This window comes from Lolium rigidum, chromosome 3 (genome assembly GCF_022539505.1).
Source record: "Lolium rigidum isolate FL_2022 chromosome 3, APGP_CSIRO_Lrig_0.1, whole genome shotgun sequence".
Classification (NCBI taxonomy): Eukaryota; Viridiplantae; Streptophyta; class Magnoliopsida; order Poales; family Poaceae; genus Lolium; species Lolium rigidum.
The window spans coordinates 102980833-103000779 of record NC_061510.1 but is presented as its reverse complement, the minus strand read 5'-3'; the positions used below and the strand labels follow the sequence as shown (position 1 = coordinate 103000779).

At 48.9% G+C, this 19947-nt stretch overlaps 1 protein-coding gene across 1 annotated transcript; it reads right to left on the bottom strand.

The window, feature by feature from the left end:
* Window positions 1–13010: 13010 nt before the first annotated feature.
* Window positions 13011–14439, bottom strand: LOC124697912 (E3 ubiquitin-protein ligase RDUF2-like). The gene has a single exon (XM_047230436.1). It carries the CDS (start codon window positions 14228–14230, stop codon window positions 13367–13369), a length of 864 nt encoding a protein of 287 aa, XP_047086392.1. The 5' UTR covers window positions 14231–14439; the 3' UTR covers window positions 13011–13366.
* Between the last annotated feature and the right edge of the window lie 5508 nt (window positions 14440–19947).

Sequence of the window (19947 nt, the reverse complement as noted above, 5' to 3'; positions counted from 1 at the left end):
CGAACCTTCATCCTCCCGGTATGCGTCTTCATTCCGTACAAATGCATCATCGTTACCATCTTCTAATTCTGGAACGTCGTACACGTGTCTATGGCTGAACTTCTGCACCACTTTCCACGGATCACCAAACTTTGTATCCTCCAAATAGAAGCATGTTTCAGCTTGATTGGCCAATATGAATGGTGAATTCTTGAACCATAGGACAGAAGTGTTAACGCTTTTAAAATAACCATCATCTTTTATCTTGGAACCCCTGCCCGCAAGGTCGAACCAGTCGCAACGAAACAAGTACACGGACTGTCACCGTGCTTGTTAGTCCCGTACTCGCAGTTCAAGAACTTCTTGCGTAACACCATAGAACTCGGTCTCATCTCGCATCACCAAAAGATCCCTTAGTCGCTACGCCCGAATTTTGAGTCTTCAGTGTCTTTATCCCGAGTAAGCGTGCGAAACCTCGCACCCTTTACATTGCAACCAGCGTATACTACTACACGCCGGTCCGGCCCAGCGAGCCGGAGACTTCAAATCTTCCGATGCATTGTCCAACTGTCTCACATGGTTTGCAAACCAACCTCGCAAACTCTCTCTGAACCATCTCCTCGATGTCACGCACACCCCTACCTCCCAATTCTTGTCGGAATTCACTCAAACATAGAAAAAACACATATGAAATACAGGACAATTATGTCTGCAACATTGAGAAGTAGTTATTAAAGTGAAGCTAACTACTTACTTGATATAACGTTCTACATCGTCACGGTTGTTCAGCACATACCAAACCATTTTGTCAAATTCCTTGTCAAAATGTTTCAAAATGGATTTCCCAAGACCTTTAGCTCCAACCGAAAATACTTCCATCTCGTCACGATCAGGTTTTCTCCGTATGTCTTGGTTCCTATCATCTTTGTTAAATCTTGTTTCGTGCCATCCTTGAAAAATCTAGAGCAAAAAATCAAACACTCATCAACAATGTAGCCCTCTCGCGATAGAACCTTCTGGCCTTGCTTTGTTACGGACCGTAGACTTTAGATAACCTAATCTTCTCTCAACTGGATACATCCAACCATAATGAACAGGACCCCTCAAAAGAGCCTCGTCAGGAAGATGAATAGCTAAGTGCACCATTACATCAAAAAAAGCTGGGGGAAGAGCTTCTCAAGTTTGCATAGGATCACAACAATTTCAACCTTCAATCGATTCAGCACATCAACTTTCGTGGTTTTGGCACACAGCTCCCTAAAAATCTTCCTAGCTCCGCAATAGCCACATACATTTCCTTAGATGCAATTCCCTTGAGCCCAGCCGGCAACACTCGCTGCGAAGTATGTGGCAATCATGCGTCTTCATACCGGTAACCTTACAACCATCAATATTCACACATCTTCCTCGGCTTGCGCAATAACCATCCGGGAACCTAGTGTTTGCCAAATACCTACACAAATGTCTCTTCCGTTCCTTCGAAAGCGTCCACGGTGCAGGGGGCTTCGCATAAGTTACTCGCTGCATCATCATCATCCTTCACAATTTTCTTCAACCAATACTTCTCCCGCATTTTGAATTTCTTCAAATCAATTCTAGCACTAACGGTGTCCTTATTCCTGCCCTCAAGTTCAAGTAGTGTACCAACAATATTGTCACATATGTTCTTCTCAATATGCATCACATCTAAGTTGTGAGCTAACTTAAGTTCTGGCCGTACGGTAGATGATGTAAGCTGACTTTCGGGTGCCATGTTGGTTCACCGGGTACAGCTTGCACGCTTCCGCTTTCTACTTATTGGATTTTTCCCATGTTCAAAATCCTTAACCCTTTCTACCTTCTCAGCTACCTCTTTGGGTGTGTACTTCCTTGGTGGATCTCTAGTCTCAGTTTTACCATTGAAAAGTCTACTTCTCCTGTATGGGTGAGCTTTATGAAGAAATCGCCGATGCCCAATATATCCAATTTTGTTTTTCAAAGATTCATAGCAAGGATTCTCATCGCAATGCACACACGCATGAAATCCTCTTGTGCTTCGGCCTGACATAGTGGCATATCCAGGATAATCATGAATAGACCAAAGAAACACAGCATGCAATGGGAAATATTCCTCTATGCATGCATCAAATGTCTGCACACCACTCCATAGCTGCATCATATCTTTTATCAGTGGCTGCATAAATACATGAAAATCTTTCCCTGGGGAATACTTTCCGGGGATTAGCAATGCCATCATGTAATTCGATTGATCCATGCACATCCATGGTGGGAAGTTGTAAGGAATGACAAAAACAGGCCACATACTCGTAAGGATTACTCATACTTCCAAAGGGACTGAAGCCGTCTGTGGCAAAACCTAGTCTTATGTTACGAGGATCTTTAGCAAACCAATGAAACCTGTCATCAAAGTGCTTCCATGCCTCACCATCAGCAGGGTGCCTCAGTACATTGGGCTCAACAACCCTCTTCTCTTTGTGCCATCTAGTATGTGTCGACATTTCCTTTTTAACAAATAGTCTCTGCAACCTTTTAATTATAGGAAAGTACCTTAACACCTTGTGAGGGATTTTCTTTTTTGCAGTAGGGTCTCTATATCTTGATAATCCACAAACATGGCAGTGCGTATCGTCCTTGTGATCTCCCCAAAATAAAGAACAATCAAACTTGCATACATGAATTGTCTCATAACCAAGCCCAACATCAGAAAGAACACTCTTAGCATCAGCATATGATTTGGGAAAGTCCACACGTGGCAAAGCTGTACGTAAAAGCTGAAGTAAGAGATCAAATCCTCTGTTTGTTATCCGACTGTATGATTTGACATGAAGGAGCTTAATAATGAACGACAACCTAGTGAAAGTGGTGCATCCCTCATGAAGTTCTTTTTTGGCTGACTCAATTAGATTAGCATACATATTTGGCAGGTTAGGACCTTTATTTCCAGACTTCTCAGTTCATCGATCATACTAGACGAATCATCAACATAACAATCACCATTGTCTTCCTCTTCATCATTGTCACTATCATACGCACCATCATCGTTTCTATCCCGCCCTTCGTCATCACTAAAACCTTCCCCATGTCTAGTCCATCTTGTATACGTCATGGACATACCCGAACAATTGCGGTGATCCTCGACTCGTTTTTATATCCCGACGTATCAGATTTAGGCAGTCCTTGCAAGGGCACAAGATTGGTTCATCCGTATTGTCCAAGTGTTCTCGCGCAAACTTGATGAAATCCCTAACACCTGCCATGTACTTTGTTGTGAACTTCGGGTGCCATCGGTTATCCAACTTCGATCCATTGCCTACAATTCAGTTAAGAATATGCCAACGTTCTTCAGAACAGATCTTGACAACTGATTAAAAAATCTAGACCTAGCGAACAATCAGGAGAACTCACCGATGATGCGTCTCGCCGCCTCCACAATGGAGCCTTCACGGATTTCTTCTCACCTCGACGAGAACCCTAGTCGATTCGACTGTTAGCAAGATCACCTAGATAGGCCGTGTCTGCTAGCGGCGCGACTTAAACGAGGCACCCGCGGCCGACATAAATATTAATAAGGAAATTATTATGTCGTAACATCTAGATCACACCATTGAAATAAATATGTAGAATAGACTAGTTACGGATCCAGATCAAAACTCCATATCTACCTTAGCGGTAACACTCCGCGTCGGTCACGTCAAAGCCCTGGTTCGATTCTTCCAAACCAGAATTTTTACTTAATTAAATATGTTCCTGACAAGTGGGTCACGCATGATATATAAAACTAATAACATTTAATAAAGTAACTTAGTATTATTTACCTGCTATGTGGGTCCGTTGTATATGCAAATCACGGTTTACATACACCACGATCTTTGATTTCGTCACCTATTAACAGACACGATGGAAGCCCTTCCCGGTTGGGTAATGGGTGAAGATTTTTTGTTGACGAAAAATCATACCGTCAAGCATTACCTTAAATGCATGACGAAAGATGAATTCGTCACCTATAAGGACACATCCATGACGGTATGCATTTTTGTCACCAGGGTTTTCGTCAACAAATATCCCATTTCTTGTAGTGAGTGACATGAGTACCATCAATAGCCTCAATGCAATCCTGTAAAAAAAATAGCACACAATCATATTTCTGACAGTACCACACACCTGATAGGTAGAATGAACATGATTTTGTACTCACCATGAAATAGGGAAACCACCTATAGCTATTCTTGATCTTGGTTGGTGTATTCATTGATGCTGGCTTGATCATTTCACCTCTGAGCTCCCCAATTGTGTACAACACCTGTTGGAAGTGCCGAGAGATAGTCTCCGTGGATCACCTGAATGTGTTATGGATGTCCTCGAACCTCTGGTTATGACCAACGACATGAAGAAACATTGCGACTTGTTCTTCAACAGAGGCGTAGCTGCTATCAGTCAGCAGTCCCCTATCCATGAACATTTTCACAAGTGCATAGAAAGGGGATCTTCTCATCCGTAGTATCTGGATAGCCTCTACATCGTTGCAGTTGTAGGTGTTGTTTAGGTTGGCAATCCTCTCCTGGTCTCGTTGTAACATAGGACCGTAAGTCACACGAGGAAAAGAAGCATGCCTAACTGCTCTCTTGTGCACCATCAGGATCCAGGCTTGAGTCTTGCGGCGTGATGCACAAGCTGGAGCTGGTCGGTCTACTCAAACAAGATCTATGCATTACGGACGGTCTTATCGAACTCAACTAGTTCTACTAACATGAATCTAACACTACATTAGAGCAGAGGAGTTTTCACTTACCTCCGTCTTGGCGAATGAAGAACAGGGCCGAAAGCCGCCGTAGATGTGAGCAGGCTCCGCCGCGGTTGGAGAAGAGGACACTGGTCCGGCGCCGGAGACCGAAGGGAGATGCGCGCTGTCAGATCTGGGTCGCCACCGCCGTCGCTGGTGCGAAATTTGGGGTAAGGGAAAATTTGGGAGGGGGCTAATGGAGAGGGTAACCGAAGAGGGAGGTTACCCTTACCTTTGCCGCGCAACGCCGTTTGGATTTTGGCTTCTCCCGCCATGCCGAGGCGGAGCTCCCGCGTGAACGGCGTTGTCGCTTTTCATCTCTCCAGGGTCTGGCCCTGGAGAAACTGTTAAACCGGGCGTTTCTCCGGAGCCTGTCCCAGGGGTGCTTTAAAACCCGTGCTATGCAAGAACGAGAGTGTGCCCAGGGAACCAAACGGGCTGAAAATTACTGGGCCGATGCGAGCCAAGGAACACCCAGACAACCAAACGCGCCCCAAGTCTACGGTACACAGACTGTGTATGCCTGCCGGCCGTACCCGCTGCAAAGCGTCGGCAAGACGAACAATAAGAGCATCTCCAGTCGCGTCCCCCAAACTGATTTGGGGCGCGCCGGACAAAAAAACTGTTCCAGCCGCGTCCCGCAAAGTTTTTGTCCGGCGCGCCCGATACGGTGTCCGGCGCCCCGAGCCCGTCCCCTTCCCACACGGGACGCACCGGGCACGTCGGACACAACGAAAAGCGAGGCGAATCGACACGGACCCGACGCGTCAGCGGCTCGAAAGCCTAAAACCCCGTCGCCTACCTTTGGTCAAGCGACGTTAATGGCGGCCCTGGTTTCCCAGGCGACGCAGGGACGCGTCTCGTCGTGCATGGCCGTGTGGCCGTCCGCGCCGGTGTTATTGCGTGCAACCACCCGCTGCCGCCGCTGTACATTAAGACGCCCTGCGGTTCGTCCCAATCTCTCACTGCTCCGAAACCTTCTCGTCGCCGCCGCCCCCCAGATCTTCTCCTCGCCACTCCAAACAATGTCGACCTCATCCTCCCGCAAGATCGCCGTGGCGAACGGCTTCGGCCGCGGCAGCCTAACCGTGCCGGAGGCGTGGGCGATGTACCACGCCCGATATCCTGTTCCGCCGGACATGCGTCTGCCAAGCAGCGGCGGCTGGAAGATGGCCGTGAATGGCATTGGCGTCCCGCCGCCGCCGAAGCCGGGCACGGAGCAATGGAGGGACGGCATCAAGGCCCGGGGGGCTCAACTCACCGCCGAGGAGCGGGCGGATCCGACATGGGCGGCCAAGGACAACGACGACTGGTGGGCCACGTACTTCAAGGCCAAGTACGACGTCGAGATGCACAGCACCACCGGCCTCATCGGCGGGGCCAACAGCTGGAACAGGGACGGCCGCGCCCTGTTCTGGGGCGTTCCGGGGCGCACCCTCGACAGCGTCATCCGTGGCATCCGCAATGGCGCTCCAAGGTTGGAGACGCCGCCGTCACCGCCACCGTCTCCTCGAGGAGGACCACCGCAATGGCAGCCGAGGAGGACCACGTACTCGTCCTCCTCGAACTCTTCTTCCTCAGGACTGGCCCGATCGACGCCGTCTTCGTCGTACCGCTCGGCGCCCTACACCGTCCCCAAACGCGTGGTGAAGGAGGAGCCGGCGACGCCCGTCAACACGAGGCGTGGCGGCAGCGGCAGCCGGCGGCAGCAAGAGAGGCGTGGCGCTGCCCTCCTCATCCCGAAGCCGGAGGTGAAGGAGGAGCCGGAGGAAGCGTCGCAGGCGGCGCTACTGGCGGAGTACGAGCGGCAGCAGCGGCTCATCGCCAGCAACGACGTCCCCGAGGACTGCCGAGGGCTGCGAGCGGCGTTCTTGGCGTCGCTCAACGACAAGGACGCCTGGAGGGGCGACGTCGAGACGACGATCGCCATGTCCATCCGCGACTCCGGCAAGCCGATCGTGGACCTCACCGACGACGGCGAGGCAGAGCCAAGCGGCCTGGTGAAAGACGAGCCCGTCAACGAGCCCAACGAGCGCGTCAAGCAGGAGGTCGTCACCGACGACATGTATAACTTCCACCAGTACTACGACGCCTCCGGCCGCCGCAAGTACTTCTAGATTAGGTTTAGTTTAAATTTAGTCAAATTTTGTTCAAATCTATGTAATATATGCCAAGTTTGGATGAATCTAATCGAATCTTGCTTAAGTTTAAAATTTTCGAAATTTTGTTTGGGGGACACGACTAGGGAGCGACGTCCCCAAACGCGGCACGAACGAAACACGTCCTCCAAACACTCAATCCGGCGCGGTTTGGAGGACGGTTTAGGAGACGCGAGAGGAGATACTCTAACACCATGAGAAGCACTGCCAGGAGCCCAGGTTGACAACGCGAGAGGCCATGATGTTCTGATCGCGTATGATCAGCTCGTTCGGCCGGGCTGGAACAACTCGATTGGATAAGGCTAAATTCAGCTATGCTAGGACTCCATGCTGTCACGGCTTGGGTTTCACCGTTTCACAATGAACAAGGAAGGTGCGTACGTGCTCGTACTTTTATGGCCACCTAGCTAGCGTGGTAGCTTTCCGACTCGGATGTTCAGGAACATCCAGTCGGAATAGGATTTTCTTCTAGCAAAAGCCGGAGTCGGATTCTATGGTCGCCGAACTACCCACAACCCACAGTGTGGACGAAGGCCCAGAAGAAGTCCGGCCCAAAAATGTTGTAGATCCATCAGAAGTAGCGTTTTTCCTGACTAGCTTTGGGATTTCCGCACCGGTCTGGCTAGCTTAGGTCCTTTCCTTTCAATACGGCGTTGGATCACACACCTAATATTTTCATTAATCACCGTAACATTTTTCCATGATGTGTCAAACAGCACGCAAATCATTGTACTGGCAATTTGAAAATATCAATGGAGTACAAATATATAAATAGATCTGCAGAAAATCCCCACTCGCTGAATCAATATCCTCATTGATAGCTGCAAATTCTTGAGAAAATTCACCGCACTTATTTAACACGTGAGCGCAACATTTGCAACTCCATAAAACACTTGCAACAAACACCCAAAATCTCCGCAACATCACAATTATGTGTTTGTGGGAAAACACACTAAAAAACACCGAGGCAACATCAAAATTGTGCTGAACACCAACCTCACCGCCCCTAGGCTCATCATAGATAAATCTAGCTTGTGGCAGCTCCGTCAACGCCAAATCTGACAACCAAGGGAATTTTCCTGGTTGTTCCGGTATTAAGGTTCGCCGTGATTATTTGGAGGAGAAAATGGAGGGGTGAAGAAGGAATCGTTTGGGAACAAGACTGTTTGGCTCTAAAGGTGCTTGGCTAGAGCAACATTGGTGACCTCCCATCCGTGGTGGTGCTTAGTTTCATGCCTGTGCACGAAGAGAAGAAAACGGTAAAGGCGAGGGGAAACAAATTGATGCGTCAAGGCTTGGCTAGTCGCTAGAAGAGAGTACGAGGACAAAAGATTTATGTATGTGTGTGGTGAGACACGTGGCATACGGAGGTGACGGACACCGACAAGTCTTCACTTTCCCGATAGAACGGGATTGTTTCCCTTTCAATAATCTCCCAATCTTGCTCTATTATTCAGCTCCCAATGGTACGCCTAGAGCTCTTAATTGTGTCATTGTGGGTGTTGTGCTCCGGCTTTGTGTGGTTTTAGTTTGATCGTGAGCTTTGATGGTGTTGTTGGCTATGGTTTTATCATTAGTCTGGTTTATTCTCGCCCTCGGGCATGCACAGGTTAAGTTGTTGGCTCCCACTAGCACTTTTAGCCTGACAGTAGGCACAAACCGGGTTGTCCACCACTGATATGGCTTCTTCCCTTTTTTTGGGTGAAAATATGCCTTCTTCTTTAGACCCCATCATTCCTACCTCATCATTCCTACGAGAAATAACCCTCTACATGTCTATGCAGATGAGTAGATTATTACTCCTTTAGCCCCATTCTCTTCTCTAGTTATTATGCCCCGCTGACCAAACGAGCATCGACAAATTCAGTTGCTGAAGATTTTGCATTAGGACTTAAATATTTTTGTAGGACCTTTTCTATATAGGTGTGGACAAGTGTCCTAAGTCTCGATATTTTCTTTGTATAAGGTTTTCCTTGGAAAAAAAGACTCAAGGGATTGGAATGTATATGAAGTCTTGGCTTTTGATAGGACTGCATGAAGATCAGTGATCCATGTGCCAAAATCTTAGTTTACTCTTTTTTTCCTTCTCGTTATTGTTTGGCTTTCTTTCATTTATCTAGCCTATCCCAACTTGCTTTGTTGTTCATGTTGTTGTTGTCGATGTTGTTGCTGCTGCTATTGTTGGTGTTGTTGCTGCTACTGTTGTTGACGTTGTTGTTGCTATTGTTGTTGAATACAATCTACATGTTGGGGCATGGATTTAGATGGTGCACCACGGATAAGGACATAGTCCACCACCCTTTTTTTGATGCGCAGTAGCACACCAAAAGTTTCGTGCACCACAAATAAGCCGTCCACCTATAGCCCCATTTCTAGTAGTGTTTCCAGCCAAATTTTGGGATAAGAATTCAGTCACGTGGACAACGTCCGCATTCATGCGCGTCCCGCTAGCGGCACACAAAACACTCCCCTCTCCATCCACTCTCATATGAATTACGTCGACCCAGCCACCCAAGCCCTAGCAGCGATGGAGGACACCCCCCACCACTACCACCACCGCCGCCTCCATCCCAAACCGAAGAAAGAGCTAACGCTGGCAGAGCATGCTCTTGAGACGTTCGGCGCGAGCGCCAAGGCACGAATGGCCAAAGCCACAGATGTCATTGAAGCCAACAAAGAGGTCTAGCTCATCCTAGCCATTCAAGCCAAGGCCAATGCAGACGTCATCGCCTCCCAAGTCGTCGTCCAGTCCGTGATCATGCTGATGCAAGGGGTGTTGTTCCTTGCCATGGGTTAGATTGTTGACGGCATCGTTGTTTGCGCCTCTTCGACAAGTTTGGTCATATCCACGAGCGCACAATTGTCTCTTCGACCCCGGTCGCCAACTACACATCCAGCGCGTCCCTCTTCCCTCCCAGCTCAGCGGATCTTGCGCCATGTCACCAGAGATCTCATCCATGCATGCCAGGCGACATGGTAGTTCCTTCCCTAGACCTCAACCGCACTCTAGTGCACGGCAACTCAGCGCAGGCGCCTGGGAAGAGGCCAATATGCGCTCTTGGCTACCAACATGCTCGTGCTATGCAACATGTTCGACGAAATGGCAGGCCTAAGGTAGTCCAACCCAGTATGTTGCAACATCTCTTTTCTCCGACCATTGGCATGTGAAAACGGGTTGTAATGTCCAATTTGAAGGGGATATTGCTCAAACCCTAACTAGGGTTTATTAGTTTACTTTTTACTAATGTTGCTTTTATTTTTGCTATGTAAATTATGTTTTTCATTATTGAACTATTATCCTAAATATGTATTTGCCCGCCTATTTACCCCCGATCCAAACGGACCAAGGGGCAGGCACAACCACATTTTCATATGCGGGCCAGCCCAAACAGATCAAAATGAACATATTTTGTGTCCAAAATTGATAGACCCCCTTAGTCCTCAAAAAATGATGAGCTAAATAAGGAGATGCTTCAAAATGATATCAGCGCATCGAAAGAGAGGAACCAAACCCAGCAAACTGCAGTTCAAAAAAAAAAAAAACCAGCAAAGTGAAGTGAACTTTCAGAAAACATGGAGCCTCACCAAAGTAGTATAAGGACATAACACACCATTAGGGTCCATTAGCATCCGCCAATTCCCGTACAACACAATCGCACTGCACAGCAGTACGTGCTGCAATTGGCAGGCCCGTTCGTAACAGATCATTTTGGCCGACCACTCGATGTCATTTCCCATAATAGCTGGAGTATCTCCAGGTCCAGCAACGCTTTCCAAAACCCTGGATCCCTGCTGCCAAACATTTCCTGAATTACTATCGAAGCCAAACCTGAACCTCTGCTAGTGCTACCTAACGGAAGATGCCTACCTGAATTCGAAGATGATTGCTCACGAGGCCGAGAGGGCGAAAGCGATCTGGGCGCTATAAATGGCCCTAGATCGGGTCCAGACACGCTTGACCAGACAACTGTTTCCCAGTACTGCCCAGAAGGCTCTCAAGTTTCGATCCTGTGGCGGACCCCCGGTGTTTGTCATCGCCAGGGAGAACGCAGCACATAGCGGCATGGAGGCACAAACAAGCTGTCGAGTCAACCGACGCCGTGTGATGCTGAGAGTCCACCCAACAATATAGCACATTTCATCTAAATGCTGGCCACAGAGATGCAGAACAGCCGGGGAATTGCTGTAAGCCGCAAGTGAATCTGCAAATGCCAGTCTGAGATGTCCAGGCATAACTTCAGAAATAAATAGGCACTACCCTGAACATGTTCAATGGAGGACCTCGTCAAAACTAAACATGGTGCCGCACAACCATTCAGCCGAACAAGTCCTGGGAAGGAGGGTACTGAGAATTCTCATCAATCAAAATATAATACAGGTTTCAACTGGTGGCGAAAACGACAGTATTAGTATCAGAACATACACATGCGTCCCCAGAATAATTTAACCAGAAAAAAGCATAAGACCAAAGAGGGACGCGGTGCAAAGGGTAAAGAAACCAGCTGAAAAGAAACAACATGTCGGTCATTGAATGACAATTCACGGGCATCAATTTTAAGAGCAAAACATAAAATAACTAGCTAGCACTCTGCTGTTAGTGTCTAGCCAATTGGATAGGAATCTTCTGGTGCATATAATGAACAGTGGATGACTATCAGCCAAAGTTCTAACTTCTAAGAATGAATTGTCCATTTATCCTCAATGTGGAGTGTGAAGATTGAAGACATGCAATTGTTCAGACTTACGCCGCATATGATGTGGATGAGTGTAAGATGTTTCAATATTCATGATTGCGAAAGAGATTTTAAAATAAATACGAGAACACTGCATACTTGAATGGGCAAGGAAATGCAAGCGAAGGAGCAGAGAAAAAATATTGAACTTATGTTGCAACCTTCTCCTCTAAGCAACCCAGAAATTATCCAGAAGTCTAGAAAATAAATACTTCAGTTTGCGATCAGGTTTAGAAGTAATGCAAATTACAAACGCATAATGATACAAAATTTGTAAGGAAAATAAGACTACACTCACAAGGAAAGCCAAACCATGGCAAAAGGACCATAGTGCCCAAGGAATTACAACTATGTAAACAGAATGGTCAAGGCTTTTCTTCCTCCATAGCCCTAAAACATGAAGTATTTGGCATACATATTTGAATGCTTTAACCAATCAATCAATTGCACTGCCATAGCTTGCTTGAGAATGCTTACTTGAGAAACACTAACTAGAAATATTACTACTTGAGCAACAACATTCATTATGCATTGAGTTCAGAAAGAGATACTACATCTGTTCCGAAATGTAAGCCTTTTTAGAAAGCTAATAGGCTTACATTTTAGAACGGAGGTAATAGATGTCAATTCCATCAGTTTTGCTGAATTCCATTTGCATAATCATAACAATTAACGGAAGAAAAATCAATCTGCCACTATTAATTGTTGAAAGAATATACAAAGAAATGAGAGGTAACAAATATAGCCTAACCTGTATGAGTATCAAAAAAGAGAAATGAGCTGCAGGGAACATAGAGAGTCACCATGCCTATTGCAACTAACAGAGTTCACCATCCAGCCAGACATGAACTTGACAACAATAATATGGTACTGCCAGTCATATATACCTGAAGAAGCAAATAAGTAATGCCTGAAGCAGCCCCGAACAGGAAACTCCATTTGGATTTGCACTAACCCAGAAATCTCCATTTTGGACACGTCAGAAAATATTGATTGTATAGATAGACACATAACAATGACAGAATATCATCTTACTAACACTGCAGATGTTTTCATTTAAACATTAATTCAGAGTACAGTAGCACTACGATCCACCTCAGGCCCTCACTCTAGTTAAGCCCACTGAAGAAATCCCCATACTTAACGGGCACACTTTGGTTTCACAATTTAGGAAGCGCAACAAAAAATATTAGTGTGCAGCATGGAAGAAGGCACATCCCTATTTTGCAATCCAAGATCCAACACACCAGATAGGCCATTCTTACCAGTCATTATACCTTGTGTCGAACAAAAGATGAGACTTAGTCAGAGGAACAATAGCAGAAGTAGACAAATATATTGAAATTTGATGTATGAGACACTGCAAAACCTGAATTCATCTTGAATAAATCCAGTATATGCACAACCAGTACAGAAGTGAGAACAACAACTGTTCTTCTCTCTGCCTACAATATTTCGAACGATTGATTTTACCCCATACTACATCTCTATTCCAAGACTTGGGTCTGCTCCTCCTAGTTTACTTTGAAATGTAAATACTGAGTTGGTTGTTCATGGCCATCTCTAAATTCTTAACAAAAGAGGGGAATGCAAGCCCTTCATTTACACCAAAAGACCCAAGGAACTCATGACCTGGGTTTCCTCCTTATACTACTAGCTCCTACTTATTCACCACTATCATCAATGGGAAGTGAGTTACCGAGAATAACTTTTGCTCAGCCACTACGGGACTGCGAGGAACTCTCCGGCCGGCTGCTGCCCCGACCGAAGCAGCCAAATAGGTTCCTAAACACACGGCGAATCCGGCCTTCGCCGCCGTCCACCTGCCCTTCCCCCTCCGGCCATGTCACCCGCCTTGGGCCGACCCCGTTGCTGAACCCACCGTCCAGCTCCGTGTAGACGACCGGCAGCTGCTCCCTGGGCCCACCGGCGAACCTCCCGACCGCGAATCCGCCGCGGGGGAGCCGCCAGATGGTGAGCCCGGCGTCCGCCTCCGCCTCGGGGACGGCGGCCGCGGGGAGCTCGCTGCGGCAGATGGGGCAGGAGTTGCGGAGGGAGAGCCAGGGGAGGATGCAGTCGTGGTGGTAGACGTGCTTGCAGGGCATCTCGCGGGCGGCGGCGCCGGGCTCGAACGCCTCCTGGCAGACCGCGCAGTGGGCGCCGCCGCCGCCGGGGACGGTGACGGACGGCATGGACTCGACGGCCGCCTTGGAGGCCGGCGGGCGCGGGGCCGCCGCCTCCAGCCTGGAGAACTGGTCGAGCAGGCGGTGGAAGCCGGACCCCATGAGCAGGTGCGAGACGTCCCCCGGCAGCGGCCGCAGCCCGTCGCCGGACCCGTCCTCGTAGTAGAGCTCGAAGCCGGAGAGCGAGCCGCCGCGCAGCACGATGACCGGGTTCATCGCGCCGCGCCGGCCGCTGCCGCCGCCGCCGCGCTGCGGCGGCGGCGGCGGGTGCGGGTGCGGGTGCGGGAACTGCTCGAGGAAGCCGCCGTCGCAGTCCGGGCAGACGACGGTGGCAGGGGAGACCCGCACGAAGCGGCTGCAGTGGTAGCACCAGTAGGACACCGGAGAAGACGCCATCGGAGCGGGAAAAAAACCTCCTCCCTCCCCCCGCAGCAAATCCCCGCGGGCGAATCGAGCCGGACGCCGCTCAGCTCCTCCAGCGGCGGCCGCGGGCGCAGATCGAGCGGGTGGCCGGAGGCTCGGATCTGAGCCGGAATCCCCAAATCGAATTTCGAAATGGGGGGTTCGGGCAGCGGAGGAGACTTGGGGGAGAGGAGGAGGAGAAGAGGGGAATTGCGTGGTGGGTGAGTGGGTGGTTTCGTTTTTTATGTGGGACGGCGCCGCGCACTCGCGGCGGTGACGTCGCAGCTGACGGCGAGTGGCCGGGCTCACGGTGTTAACTGGCCGTGCGTTAACTTTGACTGGTCAGCTGGCTATGGGCGAGTCAAAGCGGAGAAGGACGGCCTCGGCGGTGTCCGGATAGGCTCCGCCGCGTGTAGATGGACGGCGATGTCTGACTTCGACATACTCGGAACAAGCAGCAAATTTGTATTCCCTCTTTTTTTAATCATCGGACATCGTTGGTTGCGGCTTGGCTTGATCGAAGTCATCTAGAAGTAGGGAGCAAGATGAACTAATGGAATAAAAATTCAAGCTCATATTCATGAGCGAAATGTAGCTGGCTGAATTAGCGAAGGAAATAGAGTTGTAGTAGTACAAGATTACTTAATTAAGTGGCCCATATATGTTGCATTTTTCTGGTTCATTTTTTATAAGTGTGTGACTTAGATGATATTATCGAATTTCAGTTACAATCCATGTTACAACTCATCATTACCACGAATCACCGAAGCAAATTTAACGGTTGAGAGATTTTTTTTCTTGTTGCAACCTCATATCATCTCTGCGTTTGGATGCATAGAATTGAGATTGGAATTAAATTAGACTAAAAAATCCAAATCTATAAACAATCCCTTATAATTTAGTCTCTTATGCGGCCTAGTAAACTTAACTCCTTATAGTTCGAGGAGTTAAACAGTGGCCGCACCTAACCGGTCCCTTATATTTGGTTTTTTCGTTCTGACCAATTATTTTTGGCTGTTCACATGTATATACAAATCGGAGTGACAAAAGACATACATATAGTTTATGAAATAGAGAAACTAAAATTAAAACACGATGAGCTCATTGAAAAATCACCACAATGATCAAATTTACCCTAAAAGATGCCATATCGATCAAATTCATCCAAAAAAAATACCACATCGATCAAGTTCTTCCAAGATGGAACAACATCGATCAAGATGCGTCTAGCACCTCCACAAGTCATGATCTACAATCGCATCTCCCACTACCATCATCTACGAACAAACTCAAACATGTCAATGATCATCATCATCAAAGTCAACGAGGCCACCACCACCAAAGCTACCATGTACATCATCACAAACAAGGATCTCTTGACGAGTGCCCTCCCAATCGATCCTTGTCTTGGCATCTATTGTGTTTGGATCCATGAACATGATAGCATCCGCGCCGACCGCCAGTCCAACAAGCGTCCTTACGAAGATGCGGTTTCGCCGGCAGAGCGCCGCCGCGAACTCGAGTTGCGCCACCGCGCGGAGCGCGAACAAGATCTCCGCCGCCGGGACTGGGAGCGAGAGCGCTCGCCAGATCGCCGGCACGCGGGTCAGTCCTTCAGGTACGACGGGGCAGGGCGCCCTGCGTACAGCCAAGACAACCGTCGTTTCCAGGAAGAAGGCGAGTTCGTCCCGCCGCGCCCGCAGAAGCCAGCCAGACACTTCAAGCCCAGGAACCCAATACCTGCTGCCTCTGCTCCTCCCCTGTCCACTGCTGGTTCTTCCCAGGTGGAATCCATCGGGGTGGATCCCCTGGTACCCAAGACCAAGATCACTTGCTTCAATTGCTCCACCCCTGGCCACTTCCAATCTAACTGTACCCGTCCTCCTCACTGTGTGCTTTGTGACGTTGATGGCCACACAACTGGCATGTGCCCGAACGCCAACAGGCCAACTGATCTCAAATGGTTTGGCTTTGCAATCGATGGGGGTGCGTTCTACGCGTTTGACTGCCCTCCACTCGAAATCAACCCAAAGCATGACAATATGGCGTATGTTCTAGCTGACGCCACTGAAGAGGCGATCAACGAAGGGCTCAAGAAGTTGATTGATGAAACCTGGGACTTCCAGGTGCACAAGGTTGCAGATTCAGAGTTTGCGGCCATCTTTCCCAATGCTGATAGCCTCAGGCTCTGTAAAAATGCTACTAATCTCACCCTGCCGGTTAGCAAGATCACCGTGGTAGTCACTGAAGTAAGACCTGCTCCCAAGCCCACTGGGAGGCTTCAGGAAGTCTGGGTGCGACTCCACGATGTGCCCCCGCAGCTTCTCTCCTCTGCAAACCTGATGGCAGCCATGGTGCTGATTGGAAAACCTCTCATTGTCGACGAGCTTTCCCTCTCCAAAGACGAGCCGGTGCTCATGAAGTTCCACACCCCGGTCCCGGCCAAGCTCAGAACTACTGTCAATATCTCTGTGCATGGGGAAATCTTCCCGATTCGGGTGGTGCCTGAACCGAGCAAAGGTACTGTTGCGGCTGCTGACCTGCCTCCCCCACCACATGACGACAAGGGCGATCAGGACGACGATGAAGAGGAAGAGACTGAGGAGCACAGTGCGTCTGATCACAATTGGAAACGCCAGAAGGCCAGGTCGGGCGACAAAACGGGAGCTCCCTCCTCAAACGCCACCTCGGCGGGTACCAAGAAGACCTCTCTGCAGACTGTGACTGCCGCTGCAACCCAAGTTGTCAAGAAGATCAAGAAGAAGCCGGGGATCAAGCCAAAATCTGCTCTTAAGGCTGGAGCAAACAAGACCCAGTCCTCACTGGAGTGTCTCTCGCCGTGCTCCCCAGTTTCGAAAACCCTCCTGCCCAATTCCTTTGATCAATATGGTTCCAACATGCCACACATGCAGTCACCTCTGGAATGCTCCCCGGATGGGTCCATGGCCTTCCCCCAGCCCTCAGCGTCGCTCTCTGGCAGCACTCCCATATCTGCAATCATAACTTCGCCGGAGATCAGCTCCCCAGGACTCACCCTCTCCCCACTAAAGGCGGCCAAGCTATCAGCTGAGGATAGATTGGAGGTGGGCTGGCAGAGCCCGGTTCACTGGGATTTTGACAATGAAACTCTGGCAGCTCGGTGCGAGAAGCTCAAGAAAAAGAACGAGTTGTCCCAGGGCTCGGCTCCAACTCAAGGGAAGAACTTCATCAACCTACTGGCCGAAATCTCGGCCTCCGCTCCTGCTTCTAAGGCCCCGCGCTCGGTTGCTGTTCCCTCCACTCCACCGGCTCCAGGGACGGCCTCCAAATCGGCATCCATCCACTCCAAGCCGGCGTCCTCTGTCGGTGGCCTGCCGGCGACCACACCAACCTCCGGGTCAAGAAGGAGCACGCGCGCCGGGGGGCAGACCGGTGAGCCTGTCTTGCAGAAGGCAATTCGTCGGGCCGTGGAGAAGGAGACACCAGGTACGTCTAAGACCCCCATCCCCCCCACCCCTGCTGCTCCCTTGGCTCCTCCGGTTTTTGCTGTTTTACCTGCTTCTTCCGATTCGCATCTTTTGTCGGTTGCCGCGGATTGCAATATTCTTCTAGGATCTTCAGGGGACAATCCTCTGGAAATTCTTGAGCTAATCCGGGCCAAAGAACTTGCGCAAGTTGCGCTAGCAGAAGCTCTGGTCAAAGCTGCTTTAGAGAAAGAAATGAAGGCTAAGGAACAGAATGATAAGGATACTGCCAATACAATTCCTCCCCGAGCCCCAGTGGGTAGTGCACCCACCACGCTCAATGTCAAGTCTTGTGGTCAATCCGACAGTGCGTCGGATGAGGACCAGCTCACCATCAGCCAGTTGGTCTCGCAAACCAAGCCTACAAACAACACCGTCAAACGCATTCTTAGATGTACCCCAGCTCGCCAAGCACGGGCTTGATGTCTACGGGTGCTTCTATTCTTGTAGACAGTGTTGGGCCTCCAAGAGCAGAGGTTTGTAGAACAGCAGCAAGTTTCCCTTAAGTGGATCACCCAAGGTTTATCGATCTCAGGGAGGAAGAGGTCAAAGATATCCCTCTCATGCAACCCCGCAACCACAAAGCAAGAAGTCTCTTGTGTCCCCAACACACCTAATAGGTGTACTAGTTCGGCGAAGAGATAGTGAAATACAGGTGGTATGAATAAGTAGTAGCAACGGCACCGGAAAAGTGCTTTGCCCAGGACGATAAACAAGCGAGTAGTAACGCAGCAGTAGTAACGCAGTAAAATAGTAAACAAGCAGCGATAGCAATATTTAGGAACAAGGCCTAGGGATTAGACTTTCACTAGTGGACACTCTCAACATTGATCACATAACAGAATAGATAAATGCATACTCTACACTCTTGTTGGATGATGAACACATTGCGTAGGATTACACGAACCCACAATGCCGGAGTTAACAAGCTCCACAATTCAATGTTCATATTTAAATAACCTTAGAGTGCAAGAAAGATCAACACGACTAAACCAAGTACTAACATAGCATGCACACCGTAACCTTCACACTATGAAAGGAGGAATAAATCGCGTCAATACCATCATAGTAATAGTTAACTTCACAATCTACAAGAGATCACGATCATAGCATACGCCAAGTACTACACGGTGCACACACTGTCCACATTACACCGGGCGGGAGGAATAGGCTACTTTAATAACATCACTAGAGTAGCACATAGATGAATTGTGATACAAAACTCATATGAATCTCAATCATGTAAGGCAGCTCATGAGATTATTGTATTGAAGTACATAGGAGAGAGATGAACCACATAGCTACCGGTACAGCCCCGAGCCTCGATGGAGAACTACTCCCTCCTCATGGGAGCAGCAGCGGTGATGAAGATGGCGGTGGAGATGGCAGCGTTGTCGATGGAGAAGCCTTCCGGGGCACTTCCCCGCTCCGGCAGGGTGCCGGAACAGAGACTCCTGTCCCCGGATCTTGGCTTCGCGATGGCGGCGGCTCTGGAAGGTTTTCCGTATCGTGCTTCTTCGTATCAGGGGTTTCGCGACGGAGGCTTTATATAGGCGAAGAGGCGGCGCAGGAGGGTCGAAGGGGTGGCCACACCATATGGCGGCGCGGCTAGGGCCTGGGCCGCGCCGGCCTATGGTCTGGGGGCCCGATGCCCCCCTCCGGTCCTTCCCGGGTGTTCCGGATGCTTCCGGTGAAAATAGGAACCCGGGTCTTGATTTCGTCCGATTCCGAGAATATTTCGTTACTAGGATTTCTGAAACCAAAAACAGCAGAAAACAGAACCGGCACTTCGGCATCTTGTTAATAGGTTAGTTCCGGAAAATGCACGAATATGACATAAAGTGTGCATAAAACATGTAGGTATCATCAATAATATGGCATGGAACATAAGAAATTATCGATACGTCGGAGACGTATCAAGCATCCCCAAGCTTAGTTCTGCTCGTCCCGAGCGAGTAAAACGATAACAAAGATAATTTCGAAGTGACATGCCATCATAACCTTGATCATACTATTTGTAAACATATGTAGTGAATGCAGCGATCAAAACAATGGTAATGACATGAGTAAACAACTGAATCATAAAGCAATGACTTTTCATGAATAATACTTCAAGACAAGTATTAATAAGTCTTGCATAAGAGTTAACTCATAAAGCAATAAATCAAAGTAAAGGTATTGAAGCAACACAAAGGAAGATTAAGTTTC

Excerpts from the sequence above, each read along its gene's own strand:
- LOC124697912 (XM_047230436.1), bottom strand. The coding sequence starts at position 14,230 with ATGGCGTCTTCTCCGGTGTCCTACTGGTGCTACCACTGCAGCCGCTTC.